Here is a 27,747-nt window from a genome sequence, read left to right as displayed (position 1 = left end):
TTTTGAGTTTCATTTCTCCTGGACAATTTTCCCTACATTTCAGTTTCCTGAAAATCTGGGCAAAATTGTCTGGTGTACATGTCCATACAGACTCTGCTATGTTGTGGCTAGAACCCAAGAATTTAGGTGTATCCAGTCTTTATTACTGTTCCCTCCCTTCTTTAAACAACTGACAGAAAACTGCTTTTGAACCCTGGGCATCTGGTTGTCAACTATGAGAATAGGATGCTGGACTAGAGCAGTGCTCTTTTTATGTTCTTAAAGAGCCGGTTTAACTTGTTCCATTAGGCAGATTTGTAAAAATGTTTCCAAAGTTGAAGATCTCCAAATGTATTTTTGCATCAATGGAAATTCGTATTTTTAAATATATGGGATTCAAAAGGAAACATTGGGTGTTCTGAAGCTGAACAAGAGTGCAATGCCAGTAATATTTATGACCCAGTTGTGAACTATTGTAGGGTACAATGAGGAGAAAGAGAAGTAGTAGTTTAGGATTGTCATCATTCCTTTCTCCATCCATCCATTCCACCCTTGTTTATATCCCCTTGTCTCTTTCCATAGCAGCTTCATTTCTCTGGTCCTTCCTCCTCTTAACTTCTGGGGAAATGAGCCATCTGAAAAGTGTGATAAGGGGAGATAATTGAGAGATGGAGAAAAAGCTGTGTGGCCTTCCCTTCTCTGTGCCTATTCCAGCTTCCTCTGACTGTCTGCTGGGTAGGGTTGTCACCTCTCCTCAGGCCTGAAACCCTAATGAAAAGCCTAGTTTATTGGGGGGGGGGGGAGAGAATTGCTGCTGGGAGGGAGCTCCAAGATAAACTCTCGTAACATTTAGAACATTATGTATTAGATACGACAGAACGTTAGCAATACTTTTATTAGAACATACTGGCCTTATAATGCATTAAGTTAAAATTGCTTCATAGAAAGAAAGGCAACATATTTAACACTAAATAAGAAACATTTCCCTGGAAGAGTTTAGTTACGGGCAGGGCCTGTAAGTTACTGAAGGAAATGGGGCCCTTTATACGTCCAGCTGTCCTTTGTCAACAATAAATTGTTGGGAGTTTTTGTGTTGAATATATACTATATGGTAATTTTTGGACCTAATAGGTATCTAAAGCCATTTGCACATAACAAAATATGCATTGAACTGAAATACAATTATCTTATATTTTGGAAATGTACATCCAGTTTTTGTTTCCTTTTTTGGGGGGCCCCAAGAGTGGGGTCCTAAGCTATAGCTTGTTTAGCTTATATGTAAATCCGGCACTGGTTACCGGCAGATATGGTGTGGATTGCGCAAATGGTAGGAGCTCCAGCCACGGATGGGGAATAAGATTCCCTCCAAAGGTCTGCAGCTACTGGCCATGCTGGATGGGGCATAGCTGTCAACTTTTCCCTTTTCTTGCGAGGAATCCTATTCGGAATAAGGGAATTTCCCTCAAAAAAAGGAAAACGTTGACAGCTATGGGATGGGGACCAACCACAGGTTCCCCATCCCTGAGCTTTAAATCCCATGTTTTGCCCCCTCACGCCTTTCCCTAAAACTCCAGCTCTGCTGAGGGGATCTGGCTTATCAGCCTCACCTCCAACCAGCCCCTTGAACTCTCTCTCTCTCTCTCTCCCCCTCCAAAAAAAAAACACAGAACCACCCAGCATAGTAGGCACAGAAGCCGCAAGCCACGCAGGCCGCCTTGACTGGAGGACTGCCGTCACGTGACCCCCGGCCCTGGCGGGAGGCGTCTTGCTGTATGAGAAGGCAAGGCCGGGTGGTTGCTCAGTCTCTCGTTTCTCCCGATCAGGCTGCTGCTGCTGCGCGGTGTCCCTGCCTGGAAGCTGAGGGCGATGTCGAGCGGGAACGGGGAAGGAGCCTTCAAGCGGCCCCGGCCCGCCAGCCCGGGCGACGGCTTCCACACGCCGGAGAAGCGCGTCTCCGTCTGCCGCGCCCCGGATCCCTGCGGGAGTCACCCGCGGGACTGGGGCATCGAGCAGGTGTGCGATTTCCTGCGAAGCAGCGGTTTCGAAGACCCGGAGTTGCTGCGCTGCTTCCGAGGTAAGCGGGACGGGAGGCGGGACGAGCGGGACCGGAGAGCCGCTTCGCCTGCGCAGCCTCGTTGCGCCGGGAATTTCAACTTCGAAGGGCCTTAAAGGGGGCGCCCGGCTGAGGCGACGCTGCCGCTGCCGCCGTTTCCTCCCTCGAGAGTTTCCCGCTTCCTGACCCCGTGAGGAGAGGCGGTTATGAAGTGAATTGCAGAGCCGGGGCATAACGGGCTCCGTCGCCTGAGGGCGGGCTTGGCTAGTCGTGGCTGCTGCTTTGATTTCCTCTAGGAAAAAGGAAAATAGGAATGATCTCTGAACTTTCCTCGCAGGTCGACTAGGGGGCCGACGCAAATAAATATATATATATATGCTCGCCCTGGGGAGACTTGCTCTCCCGGTGCTCCAGAGGTTCGTCTTGGCGTAAGTTCCCAAAGGGGAAAGGCTATTCGTTCTGAGGAGTAATGGCCATAGGGTTACAGTATTATTATTGTTGTTGTTATTGTTATTGTTATTATTAATAATTGAATTTATATACCGCCCTATACCCAGGGGTCTCGGGACAATTCACAGAATAAAATCAAGATTTAAAACTACAAAATACGTAATAAAAATAAAAACGACAACCCAATAACTGCCCCCCCAAAAAACCCACATTTTAAAAGGGCTGTGTCTTAAGAGTCATTTGCAGCGCAGTCTACACGGGAGTAAGGTCTAGTGAGCTCAGTGGGATTCACTCCCTGATAGGTGTGTTTAGGGTTGCTGCCTTAAATCCCCTTTTCCTTTTAACTTGGGTTGTATTTATTTATTTGATTTATATGCTGCCCTTCCTTCCAAAGGAGGATCGCTTCTTTCTCAAACAAGACTTTTAGTTAAAAAGGATTGCAGGCCACCCCAGTCTGACTCAAATAACTCTACTCTGGCCTTTTGTCTTTTCAACAGGGAGGTAGACCCACCTGTTTGCCCTCTGGCACAGAGCCCCTGCTCTGCTTTGTTCCCTTAATGACCCATCTTTAGCTGTCCATTGGCAGTGCAGGATCCTTTGTGCATTAACCAGCATTGATATGTTCTGTCTCTCCTTGTAATGTTCTCAAAGAATAAGGAAATAACATTGGAGGCACATATTCTAGTGGGGGAAAGATACATGCACCAAGTATGTATCAGAGGATCACCAAAGCATGTGCCATCAGGACGCAACATCATCAAAGCTAGAAGTCAGGTCATTCGTTTACCCAGATCTAAAAATCGCCTACATTACTTTTCATGCATGCACTTTTGGGTTGGGGCAACTGGCTAAAATGTTTTAAAATACAGTGGTGCCCCGCAAGACGAACGCCTAGCAAGACGGAAAACCCGCTAGACGAAAGGGTTTTCCGTTTTGGAGGCGCTTCGCAAAACGAATTTCCCTATGGGCTTGCTTCGCAAGACGAAAATGTCTTGCGAGTTCCTGCGTTTCCCCCCCTTTTCTCCCCCTTTTTCTAACCAGCTAAGCAGCTTATCAGCTGATAAGCAGCTAAAAGCCGCTAAACCGCTAATAGCGCTAATCCGCTAAGTTGTCAATGGGCTTGCTTCGCAAGACGAAAAAACCGCTATACAAAGAGCCTCACTGAACGGATTAATTTCGTCTTGCGAGGCACCACTGTATTTTTAACAATTCTAATTTTGGTTCCTCTTTTTTCTTTTTGTCAGGTTGATGTTGGTTAAATGTTTAGTTGGGGTTGGCAGTTAATTTTAATTTGGGTATAACTGTAAACTATTTATTATTGTTATTATGTTTTTAGGAGGCTAATTAGGTTAGTTAGCTTATGCCCAGTGCAAAATATTCCAGGTTGCACCAAAGCATACTTGCAGAAAAGAAATTCTGGTGACTCTTCATGTGAAAGTATGAATGAATACTGGCTTATTCCTGCATTGCAGGCAGTTGGACTAGATGACCCTCAGAATTCCTTCCAACTCTACAATTCTATGATCTGAGCATGATGATGATTTATTTATTAGATTTATACCCGGCACCAAATGAGTACTAATTGGAACTCATGGGTCTCCTGTAAAGCAGAAATCAGAAATAAAGAAGAGTGTTATAGTTCTTAAATAAAAAAACTAAAATAAATTTAGATTATATTAGTTACAGCATCAAAGCAGCCACTTTACCTACTCTTACCTAGTGGTGGTTACAGAACACCCCCCTGCCCCCATTTGTCTAAGGAGGGAAGCATGTCCTCCAAGTAATACCAAATATGGCTTCTATTGATTATATGATTCTATAACATGTTAGATATAACTGTAGGGTCATCTAGTCCAACCCTCTGTAATGCTGGAATCTCAACTAAAGCATCCATGACATATGGCCCTCCAACCTCTGCTTAAAAACCTCCCATGAAGGGAGTAATTTTCTGGTACAGTGTGTGATGCACAGTGGGCTGCAGCTGGATAGGGAAAACAGGAAAATTCAATGGTGCTTCATTCTAAGCTGTCTTTCTATTCATGTAAGACATCTCTGGGTCCAAGAATTCAGAATAGCATAGTTTCTTAATGTTCCTTATTTTTCTAGTGATTTTCATTTTTCATCTGCCCAGAGAATTTTGAATTATCAGGAATTTCAGAAATATAAATGTTAAGAGTAACGGAATAAGCTAATTGTTGTCTCCTTACTTCCTCAGGAAAAAAAATTGCTGGTTCATCTTTCCTTTACCTCACTGAATCAGAACTTGAAAAAATGGGAATTGGGTAAGGGAAACTATATTTACTTCCCTGGGAGTAAGTCCCATTGAATTTAGTGGGACATACTTCTGAATAGTCATACATAGGATTGGACTGCTTGTGTTTCTAATTCCTAAATGGTTCATTGCTATATTTAGTGCATACCTTGAGCTTTGTACATTTGCTAAAGAAATATAGATTAGTGACCCTGATCTTTTATCAGCAGAGGAGGAGTGAAACCGCCTCGATTTCAACAGTGGTTCACATTAATCTGCAGTTCTGTTGTAATGAAGATTTAATGTGACATGCAAACCAAGCCAGTATATAAAGCATTTTAAGGAAATCAAGAAACTGAAACAGAACTTGAACTTGCCATATTGTGTTACATAATTATTGCAACATTAATCATCATAACAATGGATGTTACTTTTCTTCTCTGCGATCTCACACTTGACAGATGTCACTAAAACTGTATTGAAAGAATACCTTTAATATTACCATAACACAATTTATTCATACACAATTTATGAAAAACACCTTTTTACACAGAGGGCTACTGGAATATTGTGCAGTTTTTGGTAATCAAACATATTTGTTGTTTACGATGCAGAAATGCACCCCTTCCAGACAGATTTATGGCACTTCATAACATGCTAAGGCAAACCTTGGCTTAGTGAGATGGCACAGGCTTCCAGAGAGCTGCTTATAGCCACTTTCTTCTCCAAAATTCTTTTTGTTGCCATGTTGTCGTAAGTCAAAATTTTGCTTAGCATGTAATCCAGATCAGGGTGCATGGTTAGCCTTTCTACTCCCTAACTACTGTATTTTTCGCTCTATAACACGCACCTGACCATAACACGCACATAGTTTTTAGAGGAGGAAAACAAGAAAAAAATATCTGAATGAAACAGTGGATGTATCATTTTTGTGCTTCATGCTGTGGCCACAGACATGTGATTTGACGGTGAGTTTGGGGTAGCCCAATGCAAAAATCCTGAGAATCCATGAGGATCTGTGCTTTGTAACCACGTTTTTGCACCATTGTGGCCCCAGGCAACAGTGGGTGTGTGATTTTTTTGGTGCAGGCTGTAGCCATGGACATGCTATGTGATCTGATGGTGAATTTGGGGTGACCCAATGCAAAGATCCTGAGGATCCATGTGGATCCATGCTTTGTAACCACGTTTTTGCACCATTGCAGCCCCAGGCAACAGTGGATGCGTGATTTTTTTGATGCAGGCTGTAGCCATGAACATGCTATGTGATCTGATGATGAATTTGGGGTGACCCAATGCAAAGATCCTGAGGATCCATGTGGATCCGTGCTTTGTAACCACGTTTTAAGTGGTGAGGGAAGAAGAAACACAGAAGGGACAAAGAGCACGAGAGGGGTGTGCAGCTGGCTAACTGCTCTTTGTTGTGTTTGAGCAAACACAGCAACCGAAGAGGGTGGGCAGTAAGACCCTGAGGCAGAATGCAGGAAAGCAGCAGCCTCTCTGGACAGTCAGCTCCAGGGGACCACACATTCGCTCAATAACACACACAGACATTTCCCCTTACTTTTTAGGAGAAAAAATGTGCGTGTTATAGAGCGAAAATTACGGTAATTGTTGTTGCTGGTGAGAGGTTAACCATGAGCCCTGGTTTGGATTACATGCTAAGCAAAATCTTTGCTTAGCTCATTGTGGTACAACAGCAAAAAGGACTGGGAAGGAGTAAAGAAATTGTGAGGTTCTCTGCAGGAGCCTGCATGTTTGCCCAGTCTCATTAAGCAAGGTTTACCTTTGCATGTTGTTTAGTTGAGCTTTCCTAGAGAAAACCACCATCAAAGTAATGAAGCAAATATATGTTGGTGACTGTGTGTGCAGAAACAGATGCACAAATAATGGAGCCTGTACATGTAAATGGTGTATAGTCATCTTCTTTTGTACCACATTGGCAAATATTGGGTACAGATTATAGTTTGGAGAAAGTATGTTTTAAAACCACTACAGTTTGACATCTGAATAAATCTTCATGGAATTGGTAGATTTTAAGAGTATTTGGTTTCAGATCTTTTGAAGATCTTTTACTGAAAACTTTAAAAAATGTTTGCACTGAACAATAGCAATTAACTTAATATTAGCATCCACTACATTATTTAATAAAATATGGAACGGTCAGCTTAACTTATACTTGATAACTTTCAGGACCGGAGTGAGACAGAACCTTCTGAATTGTCTGAGCAAACTGGGACAAAGGCATGTTGACATAATGAAGGTGAGAGAAGCATTTGCATTAATCTGAAAGCAATGTTAGGTCTATTCCCAAATCCTTTATCCTTGAAAACCCACGTGGAGGACAGGTTAGGGACCAATAATTTATTTAGGTTAATTACCAATTTACCAATGGCTGTATGATGAGACTATATCTTCTGATTGTCAGGAGACTGGCACAGCTGAACTTTGTTTAGCCTCAGAGACCTTGAGATCAAAAGGCTGTCCCTCCATTCCCAGGCATCTCTTACTCTTACGCATACCAGGCTCCCAAGTTGTAAATTGCTTGATAGCCTCCTTTACCTTTTTACAACCCAATCCACAATCAGGCCCTCAGCTGTGCCAGGGTCTACAAATCAGATAACATCTCATCCTGCCTAGAGTCAAGATGTAATTGACTCACACCTCTAGAGACAGGGAGTTTTACGTTTAAAGAGACCAGACACCCATTCCCCAGAAGGCCACAGTTTTATCTCCCACAATGCCTCACTCCTGCGTGATCCAGCATTTGACATTCCAAGATTTTCCAACTTCACTACAGGGTGTCTTCTAGTTTGTCTTGTATTTCTTGTGTTGACAGAGGTTTGTTATTTTTATAGAAGTCTATTGGACGATAAAAGCCTTTGGTTTGCCAGGTTTTTATCTGGAGGTTTTGTGCTGTGTGATGAAATAATGGGTGGTATGCCAGGGGAATTAGTGTGGATGGGGTTGGGGATAGTTTGCCTATTTCTGTTTTCCATACTTTGAGCATGGTCTGTGTGTACCTGTTAAGTGTTGTGCGAATTTTCCTTAGTTTGTTTGGGAGGAGTGGGGGTTCTGTGGTGCAGGTATTTTCAATTGTGTCCCTCTCTAGGTGTATCTAGTATATATGGGGTTATATGGCGTATTTGGTTGGCACTGTAATATGCTTCTATGTTGGGGATTCCCCATCCTCCTTCTGAGGTAGGGAGGTGCAGGTATTTGGGGCTTATTCTTGGTTTTTTGTGTGAGAAGATAAAGGAATGTAGTTTTCTCTGCCATCTGTGGAGTTGGGTTTGGGGAATCTAGATTGGGAGGGTTTGGAATAGGTAGGTCAGTCAATTGATTTGAGGGGGGAAACACGTTTTGCTTGATCAGAAATTCTCCAATGTTTTTGTTTTTTGTTTATAGCTTAGCTCAAAGAACAAATGTATGTTTTTTTTCTGAAACAAATTATCTGAATCTGGACAAACTTCTTATCACATTTCATGTTCTCAACATCTATTTTATCTGCGTATGCTACTTGGCAGTCAGTTAAGGAACTAAAAGCTTTTGTTTTATGGCAGCCATATTGGTGGCATCAGTCTGTCTCAAGAGACAGTGGAGTGTGCCTCCAGGGGTGAATGGCTGTGTTAGCAGCATCAAAGTGACCTCTCCAGGACACAAGCTTGGACAGTATACATGGAGGTCCTTGGATGCCAAGATCCCACTCGCAGCCTCACTAATGTGGTCCAAAGGAAAGCAGAGCAATACATTTGGCACCTGCTTGGCTGTAGGAGTTGCCAGAAGGATGCATACAAGGCGCCATCCAACCGTCTTAGGGGTTCCACTCTGGATTTGAGTAGGATTTACTCCTTAGTCTTTTCTTCTCCCAAAGATATACCTCAAGGCAGTGGAGGATTGGGGTCGGGTTTCCTCCTCCTAGATCAACTACCTTCCCAGGTTGATGAGGTCCATCTGCCCCTCACTTCCCTCTACAACATGTGCAGTATCCACCTTCTTGACTGTTGGACCTGTTGGTCTTGCCGCTAAATCTGCTGGAGCTCATCTTGGCATACAGGGGCAGCCATATATGCTTTTTGTTATCCAGTGATTGTTCTAACTTTTGAGTATAGCGAAAGCAAGTGAAAGTTAAAGTGTTTTCTTCTGGTGCTTTTCATATATCTGCAATAGTTTTACATTTTGTTTTACATCTTCCAGGTGTTTAATGACCCGATTCATGGTCATATTGAAATGCATCCTCTTCTTGTTCGGATCATTGACACACCTCAATTTCAGCGTCTAAGATACATCAAACAATTGGGTGGCACTTATTATGTTTTCCCAGGAGCATCGCACAACCGTTTTGAGCATTCCCTTGGGTAAGGCACACGTTCTTTTTGCAGATCTCTGGTTTTTTTGAACTGGTATATGCCACCACTCAGGTTACTGCAGACTGGTTGTGCCTCTGAACATAAGTAATTGCAGTTTCATTGAATTCCATAGTAATCTATCGTAAAACAAAAGCACTGTTACTTGTAACAGGGAGTCCTTGGAGCACCCCACAATCACCTAACCGTGACTCTCTTAGGTTCAGGTCAGGGTCACAAGCAAGAGACTTCAAAGCGGGACATAGAAGCCAAATAGCAGCCAATTATTGTTGCAATAAACTACTACAAAGATGAAGCAGCCGGAAGCCTCGATCAGTGGGTTACATCAGTATTTCAAAGGTTTTCATAATACATCTTGGGATGCATCACTAAGACATCATAGATATGTCACAGAAAAGGTGTGGTCTCAGAACCTGAGATCCAGGCATGCCCCTGTCACTCAAATATAGTCTTTCACACTTACTCCATCACAGTACAAAGGAAAGTATTTACAGTTTCCAGGTCCCTGAGTCAAGTCAAATACACACCTTTGTCTTGACCAGGCTTAATTCCACTATGGGGTGGTTAGGCATTGTGATTGAGATGATTGTTTGTCTGACACTCCTGGGGCAGAATATCAGTCATGACTGCTTGGGAAGGCCCTGCAGACTCTTATGGTGGGCTCTCTCACCCTTCCCCTTATACCTCACTTCCCTGGGTCCTAAAAGCCATTGGAACTGAGAAGATTGATACAACAAGTGATTTCTTATGAATTTTGAAAGTTTTCCCATTGAGCTAGTACATAGATACATTTATCAGTGAATTGCTACATTTGGTATTGACACTTTCCCTGTTTTCCTTTGTTGGAGACATGTCACTCAGTGGTGAGTCAAAGGCTCCTGAGCTGAGCTTCCCTTGCAGATGCAATACCTTTGCAGATATGTTGCTGTTTTCTCTTGACACTAAGGGATTTGGTTTGACAGGTGAAAGGCAGGGAAATGTGTGTGAGTGAATGGTTTGGTAATGTGCAGCGGAGACTCTTTTGTCTCTGCCTTGTGTGTGTGGGGGGGGGAGGGTCTCTCACCCCCCCTTCCAATTTCCCGGTAACATACTTAACTTCCATTAAAGGAGATTTACATCTAACATATATGTAAAAGTTAGAAGTACCCTTCATCTCATATGCTGGTGTGTTCTATATTTGGTTTCGTGAGGATGTAGGCTCACCAAACCCAAACTCAACTAAGTAAGCAGATTTCCTGACACTGAGTTTTCCCACTAAAACTCATGGATGAAAAGAAATGCTATTTGCTTTGACAATAGGGCTGTGTTCTTGCTTGCTTGCTTTCCTAAGAATAGACTTTGTTGGTGGATAGAGAGGCCGGCTGATGTGACTGGAACCTTTAAAAAAAAAAAAAATTAAGGCATCGTATGAAATTTGAAGTCATAGTAATAGAGGGAGTTTAGTTGCATTTCCTCCCCTAGTTTATTTTAAGCAATTTCAGCCGAAGAGATTTTTTTTCTCCAGTCTTAGCACTAAGCATCACAGCACTGAAATCAGAGATGGACCACAGCCTGCCTTTTAAGAGTACAAAGCAGCTTCACCCACCCCCCACTCCAGTGCTGGTGGGGGTGGGGAAAGGCTGCCTTTTAACTTCCACAGATCCTTCTCTGCAGAGTAAAAAAGCAGCCTTTATGGTCATTCTACCCTAGTGCTGGGAATGCTGATTTTGTATGTGTGCACATTTATACATGCGTGTTTGTGTGTGAGTGTATGTTTGAGTTTTGGACTACATGTGTGAGAGCATGAAAATGTGTGCTATGTCCTGTATGTCAAGTGAATGTGGGTGATTGTGTGTGGTATGTGTGCATACCTTGGTCAAAGCCATCACTGGCACGTGGGCCTTGGAGATGTGGCTGACCAGCAATGTGGTCCTTGGATCAGCCTTGCTCTATAGGTTTGCAGTTCACAAGCTAAGTAGGTTTAGTGGTATTTCACAATATATAATGTGGGGCAAGTTTTTATTTTATTTATAACCCTAAAATTCAAGAACTGGAGAGCTGAACCTTTTGCCTTCTTGCAACAGGGTCGGCTATCTAGCAGGCCGTTTGATCCGGGCACTGCAGAAGCGACAACCAGAGTTGGACATCAACCAAAGGGATATTTTGTGTGTCCAGATTGCTGGTCTTTGTCATGATTTGGGTAAGCCACTTCCCAAATATATTAATGAAGTGATTGATGCATGCTAGGTAAAGATGAACTGCATAATTCTTACTTTCAGGTCATGGACCATTTTCACACATGTATGATGGAAGGTTCATCCCTCGTGTTTGTCCAGGAACTGCATGGAAGGTGGGTATGCAACCAGTCATTACTGCTTTCTTTTTTAAAGGGAAAGCTGCCTTGCCTAAAAATATGTTAACCACATTTAACAATTATAGTGTTTTATAGTCAAAGTACCCAGACATTTTCTGAAGTTTTTTTGTTTTTTTAAAAAAAGTTACCATATTGGTGAAATATAGTCACTAAAATTCCTACTGTTTACCACTCTCTTCTGCCTTAGTCAGAGCCCACCTGGAGCACTGTGTCCAGTTCTGGGGGTTGAGGGAGTTGGGTATGTTTAGCCTGGAGAAGAGGAGACTGAGAGACAGTATGATAGCCATCTTCAATTAACTGAATAGCTGTCACCTGGGACATGGAGCAAGCTTGATTTCTGTTGCTTTAGCGGGTCGGACCTGAACCATTTGATTCAAATTACAAGAAAGAAGATTCTGACTAAACATGGAATGGACTCACTCAGAAAGTGGTGAAGTTCATTGGAGGTTTCTAAACAGGTTGGATGACCATCTGTCGGTGATTGTTTACCTGCTTTGCAAGAAGTTGGACTAGATGGCCCTTGGGGTTCCTTCAACCCCACAATTCTTTGAATTTTCTCAGTCCTTTCTTCTCACAGAGATTATGTTCCATTAACCTTTCTAGGGTCTTCTTTCAGTGGCTTCTCTGCTTCGTTTGCTGTTCTAAGTACCTTTCTATTTTCAGCCATCTCAGGTTATTGAACATTCCATTGCTTATCAGGAATTAGTGATTTCAGCAGCTGAGCTGCAGCAAGAATGTGAAACTAGGAAACAACTCTTCTCCCCCCTGCTGGTATTTGTTTGCTATTGCAGCAGTGGGAGATCCAGCATTATGCTTGAATGAGGGAACCTGATTTAAAGGAACTCTGGCTTGTTTAACAAGCTAGTTAAATTTGCTTTTTATGGCACTTTAAATATTTTGTTTTAAACCAGAATCCCTGGATAAAATCTGACATTAAGCTGGGATTTTGCAGAAGTGAAAATGAACTCTGTTCAAGCTTCTGTGAGGGGAGCAGGAGCACACACACACACACACACAATGCTTTGCTTCAGGCTCATCCACCTGACATTAAACCATGGCGTAATGTTGTCTTAATGTTTTTGTATACAGTTATGATGGCTTGTTTCGACAGCATATGCTGTGATTAATAATAATAAAAACTTCCTTTTTTGCAGCATGAAGATGCTTCTGTTAAGATGTTTGAACACTTGATTGATTCCAATGATCTAAGACCAGTCTTGAAGTATTATGGTCTCAAGCCAGATGAAGATATAGACTTTATCAAAGAGCAGATAGCAGGACCCATTAAGACTGAAAACAACAGTAGTTCAGTAAGTCTTCTGCTTTGTAAATACTGTGCAATTTAATGGAATATAATGATTAATAGCATTATCTTTTTTGAAGGAAAATTGACAGGTGTTGCATGTGGGAGATTCATTATTTTTTTTTAACCATTGGTTGTTGAGCTTTTTATAGATCTTGGAAGAGGGGCCATAGTTCATCAGCAAAGCATATGCTTTGTGTTCAGAAGGTTCCACACTGTTCTACCATTTCCAGTTAAAAAATGCACGGCAGCAGAGCTGGTTATTGCTTCTGCATGAGCTATGGAGAATCGTTATGCGTTAGGGTAGATCAAAGAATGATCTGAGCTGCTTCATACTTCATGCAATTCTTTGCATGTCTGTGCAGATACAAGTATTGCTGAGTAAGCTTGCAAAAGACAGAGGTGCATCTAACTTCCTTTTGGATGAAGGGAATATTTGCAAGTGACACAGTAAGAGGTCACCTTGCAGGCTCTTCATTTGCTTATCCTGATATTTGGATAAAAGTGAATTTTTATTCAATAAATATTTTTCTGTGAACAACTTTTAAAGAGTTAACTTCACAAAGTGATGTACAAGTATAAAAATGGTAGCCACCAAAACAATGCAGAATATGTTAAAAACAGCCAAACTTTTTAATCATCTTTAAAAGCCACTACAAAAGCAAGCACACTATAAATCAAATAGTAATACTGTTTTTGCAGCCCAGTTCAAATTAACTGTTAAAAGTGACTGAGGAGAAAATGGGTTTCCAGGGTCGGATTCAAAATATAAAGCTGGAGTTTGCCTAATATCACATGGAATTGAATTTCCTAAATGTGCTGCTGTGGCCAACAATGTCCTGTTCCGTGTGCTTGCCAATCTGATTGAAACCAGTTGTCCAGGAAGGAGTAGTACTACGTAGACCCAAACCAGACAATTGACTGATAAGAATACCATGGTCAACAGTTCAGGAGAACCAATAGGGCTGTGCTCCTTGCATTCATATTCCACTGTAAGTTAATTACCTGGCTAGCCAAGGTTGTTTCCATCACAAAACTAGGTTGTGATTATTAGTTCCACTAATTTTTATCTCTTATTAGTAAAGTATTGCCAGGTATCAATTAATCTGTTCCAGCATGTGCAAAGAGTTCTTAGAACCCTGCTTCCTTGCCAGTTTGGTGCTCAGAGTAGATTGCTTTATTGTAATGTATTCTTTGCATTTTGGGTATTTCCACCCCTTTCTCCAGTGGCCTTACCGTGGGCGACCTGAAGAAAAAGGCTTTCTTTATGAGATAGTGGCCAACAAAACAAGTGGCATCGATGTTGATAAATGGGATTACTTTGCCAGGTATGGACTTTGCTCATTTTAAAGCATTTGAAAGATTTATTTTATAGATAAACAATATTGGGAATATTTTACCTATAGACAAACCAATTAATGGAATATCCTATTGGTCCAAGTTAAATGGAATATCTATCTTATCATTAAAAACTCTTTATCTTTAAATACTGTATGGTGTCATACCATATAAACTATGCTTGTTGGTTAACCCTGTATTTTGTTATATTGAAAACTAATAAAAATACTTGGAAAAAAAATCTAAGTGAGAGAGCCATGTATACAGTATGAGCAGGATATAGACTATGAATGAGGAACCTGTGGAACACCAGGTGTTGTATTCTAGCTCCCATCAACCTCAGCCAGGATGGCCAATGGTTGGGGATGGTTCAGCAACACCTGGAGGGCCCAGGTCCCCCACCTCTCATATAGAGAGATACCTAGCTCAGGTATTTCTCTGTGCACATGTACTCCATGTACTTTCTATGAATTTATTCTATGGTATTGTGTTGTTGTAAGCCACTGTGATATATTTTTTTGATGCAGGGCATATGAATATTTTTTATAAATAAATTCAGTATCTATTTGCAGCTGCTGGGGTGACCTCTACAAGATTTGGGGGAAGGCAGCACCATATGCTGATGATACCCAGCTGTTTTTCTGTAACATATGAACCAAGAGAAGTCATGCATGTTTTAAACCAGTGCCTTGGCTAGATGAAGACTGGATGGAAACCCTATGGATGGGCTGTTCAGCAGTTCTGATGGGTTTGCATTCCCTCTGAGGGTTGTAGTCTAGGGGTGCTCCTAGATCCATTGCTGTCACTAGAGACTCAAGTGACCTCAGTGGCTTGTTGTGCCCACTACCAACTTCAGTAGGTTTACAAACTTGCAACTGTTTCTGAATGAGGAGAAGAAGTAATCCTTGTTGCAGATAGCAACCACTCTCTGGAATACTCTGCTTTGGGCAATTCATGAGGTAGAGATCATAATGGCCCTTAAACAACTTTTAAGAACACATTGCCTATGTTTTCCTGGACTCTGTCTGACTCTTAGTTTTTAATTTTTTTGTTTTGTAGACTTGCTCAGTTTTATTTGTGAAATACAGCTGTGTTCTGTTTTTATCACATGTTTGTATTTTTGTGGTTTTTATGGAAACCACTTGGAGATTTTCACTATCTTAAGCAGTTTAAATAACATTTAGCAATATTTTTCGAACTAAACAGTGTCCCATTTCATACATCACTTTAAACCAAACCATGGCTGAGTGTTGGGGTTCCGAGGGAGGAGATGGCAGCTCTTCGCTCTTCTCTAGTTCTGCTGCTGTGCTGAGCTAAGCCATGGCCTGGCTTAGTGTGTCATGCAGGCGTGTGTTTTAACTCTTTCCAGTGAGCTGTCACTTCGTTCTCTGGTTTAAGACCCTTGGTTTTTCCAGGAGAATTCTGAGCCAAACTATGGCTTAGTGCAGTAGAACAGCCTGGGAGGAGCAAAGCAGCCTCAGGTTCATGCTAAACCACAATTCATCTGAAGATAATTGCAGTTTCTATTATGGAAGTTTGTCTGGAGATTATATATCTATATTTTGGGAATCTGAAAAATATAGAGTCTCAAAGAATCCCCTGAGAGTCCTTTTACATTATTTAAATATGAGGTCCCCAGAGAAGCCATCTTCCTGATCCCTCCCCCTAATTTTAAAATGTCCCCCCCTTCCTTGGTCCATGCAACTTCTCAATTTGTAATTGAATGACCTTACCTCCTGCCTGTTTCTGGAATATATTTAGGGATTGTCACCATCTTGGAATCCAGAACAACTTTGATTATGTACGCTTCATTAAATTTGCTCGTGTCTGTGAATTTGAGGGAAAGAAGCATATTTGTACCCGTGACAAGGTAAGCTTTCTTGAGGAAAGTAGAGAATGCCAAGTAAAATAGTGTTGGCAGCTTGAAAAACTCTTTTTTGTTCTTCTATCCCCCCCCCTTTCAGGGAGCTCAGGGAAACACCGTCTCATTTTGCTGTCACTCAGTGTTGAGAGGCAAATTAACCTGAAAGCTAATGTTTACACAAAGCCACCCAGTGAGCTTTATGACTGTGGGTATAATGAGTCCAGATGGAGATAAACTTGCAGTCTGCTAGTGCTGCATAAATTGAGAAGTGCACCTCCAAGTGAATAGGAGACAGTGCAATATATGTTCTCTCTGCTGTTTGAGAACAGAAAGTTTGAGGAAAAAACTGAATTTTGGGAGCATGGGGTATTGGCCAAGCCATTACCTTTCATCTCAACCAGCCGCACTACATGCACGGAGTATATAGGCTTACTATAGCATATGGTTGACCATGTGGTGATGGGTTGGAGTTGGTGTTTAAGGGCCATAAATTAGAACATAAAAAGAATCCTGCTGGATCAGACTAAAAGTATGTTGAATTCAACCTTACATTCTTGCCATAGCCAGCCAGATGCCTGTGGGAAGCCCACAAAGAGAACATGAGCAGAACAACATTCTCCTGCTTGTCATATGCAGAGACTGGTTTTTAGAGGCATACTACTTCTGATAATAGAGTTAATATAGCCATCATGACTATATTTAGAGAAAGTGGGTAGGGAAGGTTTGGGTTATCATGGAAGCCAGGTACAAATCGTCGTAGTCTATTCTCTCTAGTTCCAGCATTAATCCTTATGCATTTGGTTGCTCTACCACTGTGCTCCCTGGTCTATGCAAAACCACACAAGCTCCCAGATTCTTGCAAACCTCTCCCCAACTGTTCCCCCAGGCACCCACCACACAGAAATTCAAATCCAGAATTTTTTAAAAACAACAGCAGAGTGGCCCAATGGTCACAGAAAATCATAAAGATTCAAAAAAAACCCCACACAAGCTCCCAGATTCTTGCAAGTCCTCATGCATTTGGTTGCTCTACCACTGTGCTCCCTGGTCTATGCAAGTCAAGTCACAAGCAAGGCAGAGTGCTTAAAAGCTCTCTTCACTCCGGGTCTGCTTAGCGTTGCCCATCGCAAAATGAGCTTTTAAGATATGCTTTGTTTGCTGAGCAAGGCGCACTCAGCACACAGGCTGTGGAAGATTCTGGGGCGCTCTCACGAGATAATCTGACTTCCTGCGAGATCTCAGACGAGCATGCATAATCTTCCAGAGCTGGCATGTCGAACAGGCCTTGCCCGGCAAGTTAGACAGAGAGCCTAAGAGCTCTTTTCAAACCTGGTAACCCAAACGGCCCAGCACAAAATGAGCTTTTAAAGTCTTGGCCTTGGTTGCTGGGCAAGGCCTGTTCGACACACTGGCTCTTTGAATCCTGGGGATGCTGTCTCTCACCCGCTTGCTGCAAGGCAGCTCCAAGGGTTGGCTGGCTATATGTGTGCGTAAGATAAGGGATTACTGTATTTTCATTAAGCGGAAGAAACAGGAAATGTAACCACACAAAATTGTTTCAGTTACAAGGTTGTAGAAGGCAAAGCTCAGTACAGTAGCAAGGAAAGTATTCACCAACTTATGAGCATTCTGCTCTCATGCATGCAAGGAATCATCTTATCTCAAGGATCCTGTGTTTCATGCACTGCTCCACTTTCAAGGAGCCCCCATGAGGCCTCTCCACATAAGCAGAAAGTAATCTTAATTGCAAAAATGATTACTCTAGTGTTCTGGAATACATTTTTATATTTCTTGTGCATGGATTATTTAGAAGGGTCTAATTATTTCTATGTCCTGGAACCTTTTTTTATTTTATCCCTAGTTGTTCAGCAACAAACATCCAATTTGAGGAATTAAAGTAGAATTGGCAGATTAAGGCTGCAGTCGTATACACTCTCACCTGGCTACCGGGCTCATTAAATTTGGTGCAATTTACTTCTAAGGTTATACACATAGGGTTGTACTTGGGAAGGCTCTTGATACCAGATAGTAAATGCTTTTTCTAAAAAATAAAATATTTTCAGGCTATCTTCTATTTCTGTAAAATTGCCCTTGAATCCCTGCTACCCACTCTCGGGCAATAATATGAGCATTTATGGGAGAGACTGTTTCATGTATCCCTGACCATTAAGTGAAAGGAGCAAAAGTTTGTTGCCAGCAAGTTTTATTTATTTATAACAACATAGACCACTATTCATAAAGAACATCACAGTGGTTTACAACAGTCATACATAAAACAAAAACAAACATTTTGTGAAGTACCTGCCCTGAATGTTTCATAAGTCTTGGAACTGTGGTTTTAATATAAAAGATGAATAAAAGACTGTTTTTATCTTGGACTTTAGGAGGTTGGAAATTTGTATGACATGTTCCACACACGGAATTGCCTGCACCGCAGAGCCTACCAACATAAAATTAGCAACATCATTGAAACTATGTAAGTAAGTGCATGTTGATATGCCCTAGACAGGGCAGTAACCAAATAAATCCTAGCCATTCTTACATTAGTAGATTAATTACATTTGTATGAGCTTGCATATTAATTCATTTTAATAATGTATGACTGAAGGAGGAATGCTTCTTCTACAATGGTGCTTGCCAGCTACAAATATTTTTTAAAGAAGTGTTGCCTGATTTATTTAGGGGTGTGTTTTAATTCAACCAATTTGAATTTAATTAGTTTTAAAAAATTAATATTAACCAATTGATCAATTAAAGCTTGTAGCCCTAGTTCTGGAGTGTTGAATGTCGCTGTCCTTCTCCTTAGTCGTTTTTCAAAGTGGATTTTGATGACTAGAAAAAGTTATATGGTTTAATTTTTTTATCAACTTTGGTGTTTTTGTATATATTTTTTTAGCCATCTTAATTTGGAAAATTATTTCCAAATTTCCAAAGCCATTGTGAAATCTTTGATGTGGAGTTAATATTGAAATTATGGATTCTTCCTCATTTGTGTTGCATGTTTCATATCAGGATTACAGATGCCCTTTTGAAAGCTAACCCACATATCATCATAAAGGGCTCTGGAGGGGAAGAGTACAATATCGCTACAGCACGAGAAGACATGGAAGCCTACACTAAGCTAACAGGTATGGGCTTATTGGACTGACACCTAAATTCTAATTGCATCAATTTAGGAAGTATTTCTGTCAGGGTACCATTTTGTTATGGCATTTAAATGAAATATAGTGCATTGCTTTATGTAAATGAATTATATATTCTGCTGTGTGCATATGAAGGAAGTGAAGTGTTTGTGTCACCAGGTCTGAAGAAGTAATTATTTATTTTATAGTATAAGAAACGGATTTGTTCCCCTATGGCCAAACTTTCCCCTCTCCCAGTTTTAAAATTATTTAAGGGGTGGTTCGTGAAAGAGAAAAATAAAATTTTCCTCCTTTTCCCTGTCTCTTTTTACCCCTCTGTAAGCCATTAAGGAGCTTATCAGCTTCGTTTAATTTGAATAGATTGATATATAACTGTTCATGCAAATTCTTTTATTGATCTATTACTCCTGTAAAAATCTTGGTAGGGTATGTATTAGATGGTGCTGACTCAAAACTGAAACCAAAATGGCGGTTGACTTGGGCTAGAGCAGGGATCGGCAAACTAAGGTCCCCGGGCCAGATCAGGCCTACCTGCGTCCTAAATCCGGCCCGTGCCATGAAGCCAGAACCCGCTGCGAAACTGAGACTCCTGGTGATGGTGACGGGAGGAAGAGGCCGAGCGACGGTGGCTCTGATTGGCAGAGACATCCCGGTACTGCGCTGAGGTAAACCAGGTGCGGCGTTTAATTGGCAGAGCTGCCGCTTCTCGGCCTCTTCCTCTCGCTGCTGCCACCCTGGTGCTCGTGTGGACCAGAGAGCGGAGCGGACAAGCTTGCTCTGCCTACCCGCTTCACGAGAAGCAGCAGCAGCAGTGGTGGTGGCAGCCCCTGGGAACGTAAGCCTTCTTTCTCTAGGCTGGGAGGAAGCCCATTTTGCGCCTCTTCCGCCAGCCTTTCGGCGAACGAGGCAGGTGGCAAACCAAGAAAGGGGGGGGACTACTTGCCCCCCTCACATTGTGCATAGGAATTCATTTTTTAAAAAATGTAGTCCTGCCCTCCACAAGGGCTGAGAGACAGTGGACAGGACCCCTGTGAAAAAAGTTTGCTGACCCCTGGGCTAGAGAGTCCAGGGCTTAGCCAGGAGCAGTGAGAATCTTGGAGCCAATGTGACTGTGTAGAAGTGAAAGATTTGTTGCACAAATTGGTGGTGGAGGAAGAAGGCAGGACAAAACAGAAAGCAATGGAGGAACGGAAACGAAGCTATGAGGGATGTATAGATTTCTGGTTACAAGTGCTGAGCCCAGGTTCTTGGTGGTTCTTGGACAAGATGCCCTCAATGTACCCCTCTACCTCAGTAGGTATGTCCCTTCACTCCAATGATGGCAGCAGCTCCTCTGCCTCATCATTGCTAGCTGTCTGGACTGAACAGTGGGGGTGGAGACGCTCCTTGTTCATCTCCTCCATGTTGAAGCAAGAGGCAGATGAACAAGCAGGAGGTTATTGTTAGTGGGGTGGGGGTGTCCTTGAGAGGTGCCCAATCTTGCCAACCCTTACACTGGACCTGCCAGTTTTCACAGAGCCTTGGGAAATGCTTGTTTGAAAGTCAAGCCTTTTGCCCTTGACTCCTTCTCACCATCCCAATCCCAGTTGTGTGGTAATTGAAGTTTTATTTACTAGTAAAGTAGAGTCAGATGCTTCTAGTTGTGCTCTTCTTTACTGCTGTGTATAGACATTGCACGAAACCTGGTTGTTTAGGAAGGTCTTCAGCTCAAAAAACAGACTCTTCTTGTTATGACTATGTTAGGGCTGCTTTCCTTTGTGCTCTTTTGGTTTATGAGTGGATCCTTTTGGTGTGTTTTTTTAAATGTTATTTCCTGATTTGGTTTCATTTTATGCACATTTTACCATAAACTACTTTGAGGTTGTTGGGCTTTGATTTGTTTGAGGATATAATCATTTTTCAAAAATGTTACCTTCCGGTGCCTTTCGTTTACTGCCAAAGCAGATAGAGAAGAGACCCACAGAACTCTATCTTAACCCTGTTGAGACACAGTAGAATCTTGGTTTTTTCCATCTGACTGTTGAATTGAATATGGTCTTGTAAGTTTTGTTTTGCAGATATGTAAAAGATCATTTCCAGCTGACTACGATTATAATAACATAAAAAACATTTCTTAAATTCTGACAGAGAATACATGTTTCAATTATGCAAAAGAAAAGCTGGCTTTAATGACTTCATTTGTTTAATACTGGCAGATGAAATCTTCTTAAGGATTCTTCATTCTGATGAGAAAGAGCTCGAAGAAGCTCGGGAAATTTTATGTAAAATAGAACGGCGTGACCTGTATAAGTACCTGGGACAGACTCAGCCCCCAGAGGGCACGGAAATTACGAAGGTGGGCACAGTTTCTCAAGTTACATTGGTTTGTTCACTCTGCCAACTTGTTAAGTGTGATCATAGAGTAATGTACTGCTTGGTTTTTTCAGTACCAATTTGCTTACCTCTGGCTTCTATCTCTCTACATTAAAAAATTAAAAAAAAAATGTCCAGTAGCACCTTAGAGACCAACTAAACTTGATCTGGGTATAAACTCTTGTGTGCATGCACACTTCTTCAGATACACTGAAACAGAAGTCACCAGACTCTTATATATAGTGGGAGGGTGGGATGGGTTTTTTCTCAGAAGGGTAGTAGGAGATGGGTGATTGACTCAATGGGTATGGTAAACCTGTTGACGACTGTTAACGACTGCAATTAGTCCTACAGGAAAAAGCAAGGGATAGTATGCAGATGACCAAAAATAGATTTGGCATATGTAATGAGACAAGAATCTAATATCTCTATTCAGACCACGTCTCTCCATAGTGTCTCTTTACATACTCTCTCTCAGTATCCCTCACAGATCACTAATCTCTCCCCTACTCCCCTATCTTGCCGCAAAAGCCTTGCAGAAGCCTGCCTGAGCAGGTGCACGGTCCATGAAGTGCCTGGGGAGGCCATCTCTGTCACTTCTCTCTCCAGCCACGCCACAATGCAGAAACAACTACCACCTTCTAGACTGAAAAGAACCTTTGGAAAAGCCCACACCTTCTTTGCCAGCACAAGCTGACTAGTCATGATGCAACTGAGGGCAACATCCTTGTTGCATTTCTCTCCTGCTCCCACTCCTGCTGAAAAAGTCCACTGGAGGCTGGGAAAAGCCTGTCCTTCCCTGTCCTTCCCTATCACATGGGCATCCTGCATGAAGTGAGTGAGGAAGGCATCCACACTGTTCCTTCCCCTCGCCTGAATCCTGAAACAAATTGGCTTTCTGGGCAATAAAGGGAGTGGTAGCTACCACTCTTCCTCTCCTCTCTAGGCCACCTTTGTCTCAAAATGCACAGGCTAGCAACTTTTTATCTTCCTCCATATATCCTCAACATTCCCTCCAAAGAGTAGACATAGGATTGTATTTGCAGAGCGGAAACAGGCATGCTCTTTTAACTTCAGAAACAGCACTGCACAACAGAGCAATCAATATAAAGGCCACAGACAGGCCCCTTCTTCAGTAAAGCTCATAGGTGTGTTGGGTCGCCAGAAATGGTTTTCATGGGTGCTAGGTTGGTAACGCCTGGATTAAGCATTAAGTACAAGAGCTTCAATAGAGTTACTAGGTTTTTACAATAGTTTGCATCAACTTGTTGGATAACAACAACAATAGTAATAATAAATTCTTACCTGCACCCCGGTCATCTGACTGGGTTGCCCCAGCTACTTTGGCTTTCAACATAATAAAAGCATGGCAAAACATTGAACATTTCTCAACAATAATAAAATGTTGCAACCTTCTTTCCTTTCTCTCTAATGGATAACTAATTTTGCCTTAGTCTGCCTGAAGAGAAGCAACATTAAAAGTCATCACTACTGATGGTCATGGTATGGTGATATCAAATACCTTATTTGTCACATTGTACAATGCATGAGAGAGAAAATTATTTTGAAAATTAATCATGGATCTGGTTCATCAGTTTCTGAGAGTATGATTCAAATACAGTGATTCAAATACACAAAAAAGTAAAAGGTTTTATACCCTGCAGGAACGGTGTAGTAAGATGGCTGAAGAAATTGCCAAGTCCCAGCCCAGTACATTATCTCACAAGCCTGGATTAAAGCCTGAAGACTTTATTGTTGACGTAAGAATGATCTCTTTAAATGTTCATTTTAAATGATTTTGATTTGTAGGTGCCTACAATGCACTTTAGTACATTTTTATTTTTGACTTGCCTTTGTGAAGGTTATCAACATGGATTATGGAATGAAAAAGAAGAACCCTGTCAATAATGTGCGTTTCTACTGCAAGTCTGACCTCAATAAGGCATTCAGAATTTCTAAAGAACAAGTAAGTAAGGTTGGGAGTGGGGTGTTTCTGCCTGTTTTATTACAATAGCTTTTTAAAGAGTATCTGAATACATGTGAAAATAACTACAGAATTGCATGGCAATAGTAGCAACAGAGTTCTAATATCACCTGCTATGTAAGTGGTCATTGAATGCAAGTGGTTTTAAGGTAAAATTCCCCTGTGCAAACATTCTTGTAACTGAATGGTGCTGCTGAGAAATTTGTTGAAGCATTTTCTGACAAGGTGATAAATTTAAGTGTATGTGACATCCTTTTCCTTCTGTCTTAAGGTTTCAAAGCTCCTACCAGAAAAATTTGAAGAGCAGCAAATCAGGGTTTATTGTAAGACAGCAGATGAAGACACTATCTGTGATGCTAGAAAATATTTCGTTCAGTGGTGTATAGTCAACAATTTCACTAAACCACAGGTAAGAAAGGTTTAACATTTAGAAGGTGCATCTCAATGTAGAATCATATAATTGTAGAGTTGTAAGGGACCCTGAGTATCATCTAGTCCAATGCAGTAATATGCAGCTATTCCATACGGTGATTGAACCTGCAACTTTGGCGTTCTCAGCACCACACTCTAACCCTCTAACCAACTGAGCTATGAGATTCAGATCTATCTCATCCTCTGTATTCCTTTTGTTCATCACCTGTTCATTCTTCCATAGTCTCCTCTATCACCAACCCCTTATTACTTCTGCACATTATGAACACAAGGGATTTGAGAATTCTAAAAATCTCAGAAATCTCATTGGAGGACCATCTAGCCTTTATGGTTTACATTCTAAAACAACTGTAATACTACCACTAACTAGAAGTTTTGTATCTGTTTATTAAGTTCCTTGCAAATGATGAGTACATAAAATTTGTTTAGAGGGGACTACCACAAATAAATGGGGTACAGCATGAGTCACCCATTACCCTTTGCTGACAGTGGGAAAGGGCAGTGCAAGAATGTTTTTCTTGTAATATGATGTGTAAAAAGGCTCCAATGAGTCTCTTGCTCCACTTGCCAAGAAGATGACAGAATGTATTGACTGTTAATTTCCAGTGCACAACTGAACTTTTCTTCATTTTGATGCTTTGATAGGATGGTGATATTGTTGCCCCTGAACTTACACCAATGAAAGCAGACTGGAATGTAGACAAAGATGACGAAAAGCATGATTCAAAGAAAAACAGTTCTCCAAAGCCCAAAAAGTCACTTTTTAAGGACTAGAACAACTTTTCTGTTGATTGATTCTGGTGTGTACAACAAGGTTGTGCTATAAAAACATGGAAACGTGGAAAGAAAAGCATTAGTGGAAAATGCCAGTCTTAGCTCAGATGAGTTAAAATTCCATTTGTTGTAGATTTCACATGGACATTTGATGACCGGCAATGTTCTTATTTTGTTAATTCAAATGTGTGCCGGTGAAGAAAGGTCAACTTTCAAAAGCAGGTTGTATCCAATGTTAGTCCTACTCAGAATAGAACTGCTGAAATTAATGGACATGGCTAATATAGCTCCATTAATTTCAGTGTGTTTGCTCTGAGTACAACTTAGTTGGATAAAGCTCAAAAGTTTTTGGGGAAAACCACAAAAGCTGCCTTTCTATTTCAAAACTTCTTTCATTTTCTTAAGATCTCTACTATGATAAATGTTATATATGTAACCTATTGTGGGAAAAGGGGACAAGCCTATGCCATTTGCCTATCTTCTGTTTGTGATAAAAGTGGTTACCCTACTGTCCTTTTTAGCTGCCATTCCCTCAAATCATGATAGAGTCAGTATATGTTCATTTAGAGCTAAACATGCCTTGGCACAATCAAGGATATACTATTTTATAAAGTTACTTTTTTAACTTCAATGCTTACCTTTTATATAATCCAACAAAATACTTGCAGTACCAAAACAACCAATTATTGAATGTATCCTAGCCATTAAGCACTAGGTAGAGAGGAAATGAGCTAGTTTGTATAGAGAGGCAAACAGCTGTTAAGAATCGGAAGCAAATTTCAGACTAGGGAGTTTTGCCTGTTATGTTTCAGACCGACTTGAATGTATTTTTAATCTCTCATATTTCCACAGATTTGTTGTCTTTGTATGGAATAGTATATATTGTTCCTTAAATTTTTTTTTTTTGAGAAACAGTTTTATGATGTGGCACTTTATGCTGACAGAAAATGGGTTTGTGTGTGAGAAGTGTGCTGCTAAATGTGAGAACAGAGAGTTTCTGAAGCTTCACTTAACACACCTAAGGCTCATAAGAAATATATACAACATTTAAGAACTATGAATTGGGACAGAGAGAAAGGCTCCTCGTTGCAGAAGGGACTACAGCAAAAGTATCTACTGTAGGAAGCTGGAAAGCCACTTTTACCATCAACACCCCAGTGTCTCTTTCTGTACTGTGCAGATTTACAGGGCCATTGCAGGGGGAGTTGAATCCCACTCCCTTCACCAGCAGGATAGTTCTGCTCAAAGGAATGTTGGATCCATGCCAGTATTTAAAATGAAGTTGCGTCTTGGAGTTCTCTTAAAACTTAGGGCTGAAAAATTAAACATTTAGGGCATTATCAGGTGCTCTGTTGAATTTACTCCCAGCACATGGCACCTGAATCTAGAACTATTTCACCAGAACACACTTTCACCCAACACGCTTTCACACGAGCAGAGAGCTGTTCAGAAATATCCAACATTTCTAGTGCTGCAGTCAGAGTAAGGCGTAGCTAACCTGTGACCTTCCAGATATCAGTGAACTGCAACTGCTATTTGCAACTGTAACTGTTTGCCATATCTGGTGCTGATCTGAATTGGGAGTCCCAAAAACATCTAGACTAGATTATGCAAGAAGAGACCTCAAACTCAGTGGCTCAGTTGTTTGAGCTCTGTAAGATTGGATTAAAAGGGAGCTGCTTGCATTCTGAGCCTTTGTTTTGACATTAAATTGCTTCATAAAAATGGGTTAAGGTAACATACATAGAGCTATTTTCTCCAAAGCTATATTCAGTTGTCAGACTGGTTATAATTATATATTTTGTGTGCCTGTATACTAATCTTTTCTCCTGTGCATATCAGCTGAGTAATAAAACACCTTAAAGACCCCTAATGGCCAATACCTAATATGTTCAGAACTTGACTGGACTTTTCAATGTGTTACAAAGAGCCAATTTCAGTAAAGTAAAATTCAAACTTGAGCAAATCTGGAACTCTGTAGTTACAATATCAATGGGCAATTTATCCCAGTTCATTTATTGGGACCGGCAGTAGGCACAGTTGGTTTCCTTTGCTTGCCACAGTGATGTCTTAGGAATCTGCCCCTGACAGCCCTACTTCCTGTATTTCAGATTTTGTGCTATATTTTGAATTTTGTTCTGTCAAATAATGCACTTGGAAGGGTTGTGACTTTTTAATGTTAGGAGATGGGAGGGAGCTTCGAAAACAGTTGGATAGCTTCTGCTGAAGAGCCAGGAAATTGAGTCAGAGGCATCACAGTGATTGAGAGTACATCTGCACCAGAACTTTAAGCTGCTTTAAAACATGTTTGTTGTGACTTTTACAGAACTACAGTTTCCAGTGTTCTTTATTGAAAGAGTACTTGCAACTATGTAAGATGTATCTAGTTCTCTTAGGATCACGGCTTTCAGGATTTCTAGGCTGAGAGGTAGGAAAGGTACATGTTCAGAAAGGCTTATGTCTTCATTATGTGCTTAAAAGGCAAACATAAGGCCGCCTCTACTCCACCCCTTCCTTACATACCTAATGCTTCTAAAGTATTTCACACCACATTTCTCTCACACCCCTGACATTCCCATCTGTTAAAGGTTTTTATTTATGCTACTAGACCTCAGCATAGCACAAAACAATTTGGACAGATTGTAGTCCTTGACTAGACGTCACATGACCTTGAAGTGTACAATGCCCAGTCTCTAATGAGGAAATCTAAGGATTGGTTTGTTTGCTTTATAATTAATTATACGTTTAACACTATCGAAAAATCGTATTGTTCATATATTGACTAAAAATCATTAGGCAGCTATTTCAAAGCAATGTTAAAAGAATTGCTGGATCATATATCTAACCAGAGGAGTATCTAAGGGCATCTCTAGATGACATTACAAACAGATTATTCAAAGTGTGTTACTGATGCTGGATCTGAACAGTTTAAATATCCTGTCCCTATAAAATGGATAAGCGACATCAGTCTCTAGAACCAAGAGAAGCTCTTAAATGATAAAATTAAAGTGAGCTGATTTATACGCGCATGAACATTGCATTGAATTATTCCTAGATGAAATGTGCACAGATTGCATAGAAAAGCAGTACGCCCAAACCGATTA

The 27,747-nt window shown here is 41.1% G+C and overlaps 1 protein-coding gene across 2 annotated transcripts; it reads left to right on the top strand.

The window, feature by feature from the left end:
* The first annotated feature begins 1,673 nt into the window (after positions 1–1,673).
* On the top strand, positions 1,674–26,512 carry SAMHD1 (SAM and HD domain containing deoxynucleoside triphosphate triphosphohydrolase 1). Of its 2 annotated transcripts, none has more exons than XM_081916889.1 (16): positions 1,674–2,053; positions 4,698–4,764; positions 6,927–6,996; positions 8,931–9,091; positions 11,164–11,279; positions 11,359–11,429; positions 12,608–12,763; positions 13,984–14,084; positions 15,856–15,964; positions 18,343–18,434; positions 18,971–19,086; positions 21,297–21,436; positions 23,118–23,213; positions 23,315–23,419; positions 23,709–23,846; positions 24,515–26,512. In XM_081916889.1, exons 1-16 carry the CDS (start codon positions 1,846–1,848, stop codon positions 24,641–24,643), a joined length of 1,875 nt encoding a protein of 624 aa, XP_081773015.1. In that variant the 5' UTR covers positions 1,674–1,845; the 3' UTR covers positions 24,644–26,512. The 2 variants fall into 2 exon arrangements, with proteins under 2 accessions (XP_081773015.1, XP_081773016.1); XM_081916890.1 differs by lacking the exon at positions 1,674–2,053 and adding an exon at positions 2,345–2,460.
* Positions 26,513–27,747: the final 1,235 nt, after the last annotated feature.

Source organism: Podarcis melisellensis (assembly GCF_964234715.1).
Source record: "Podarcis melisellensis genome assembly, chromosome: 6".
Classification (NCBI taxonomy): domain Eukaryota; kingdom Metazoa; phylum Chordata; class Lepidosauria; order Squamata; family Lacertidae; genus Podarcis; species Podarcis melisellensis.
This window is presented reverse-complemented; position numbering and strand designations above follow the sequence as displayed.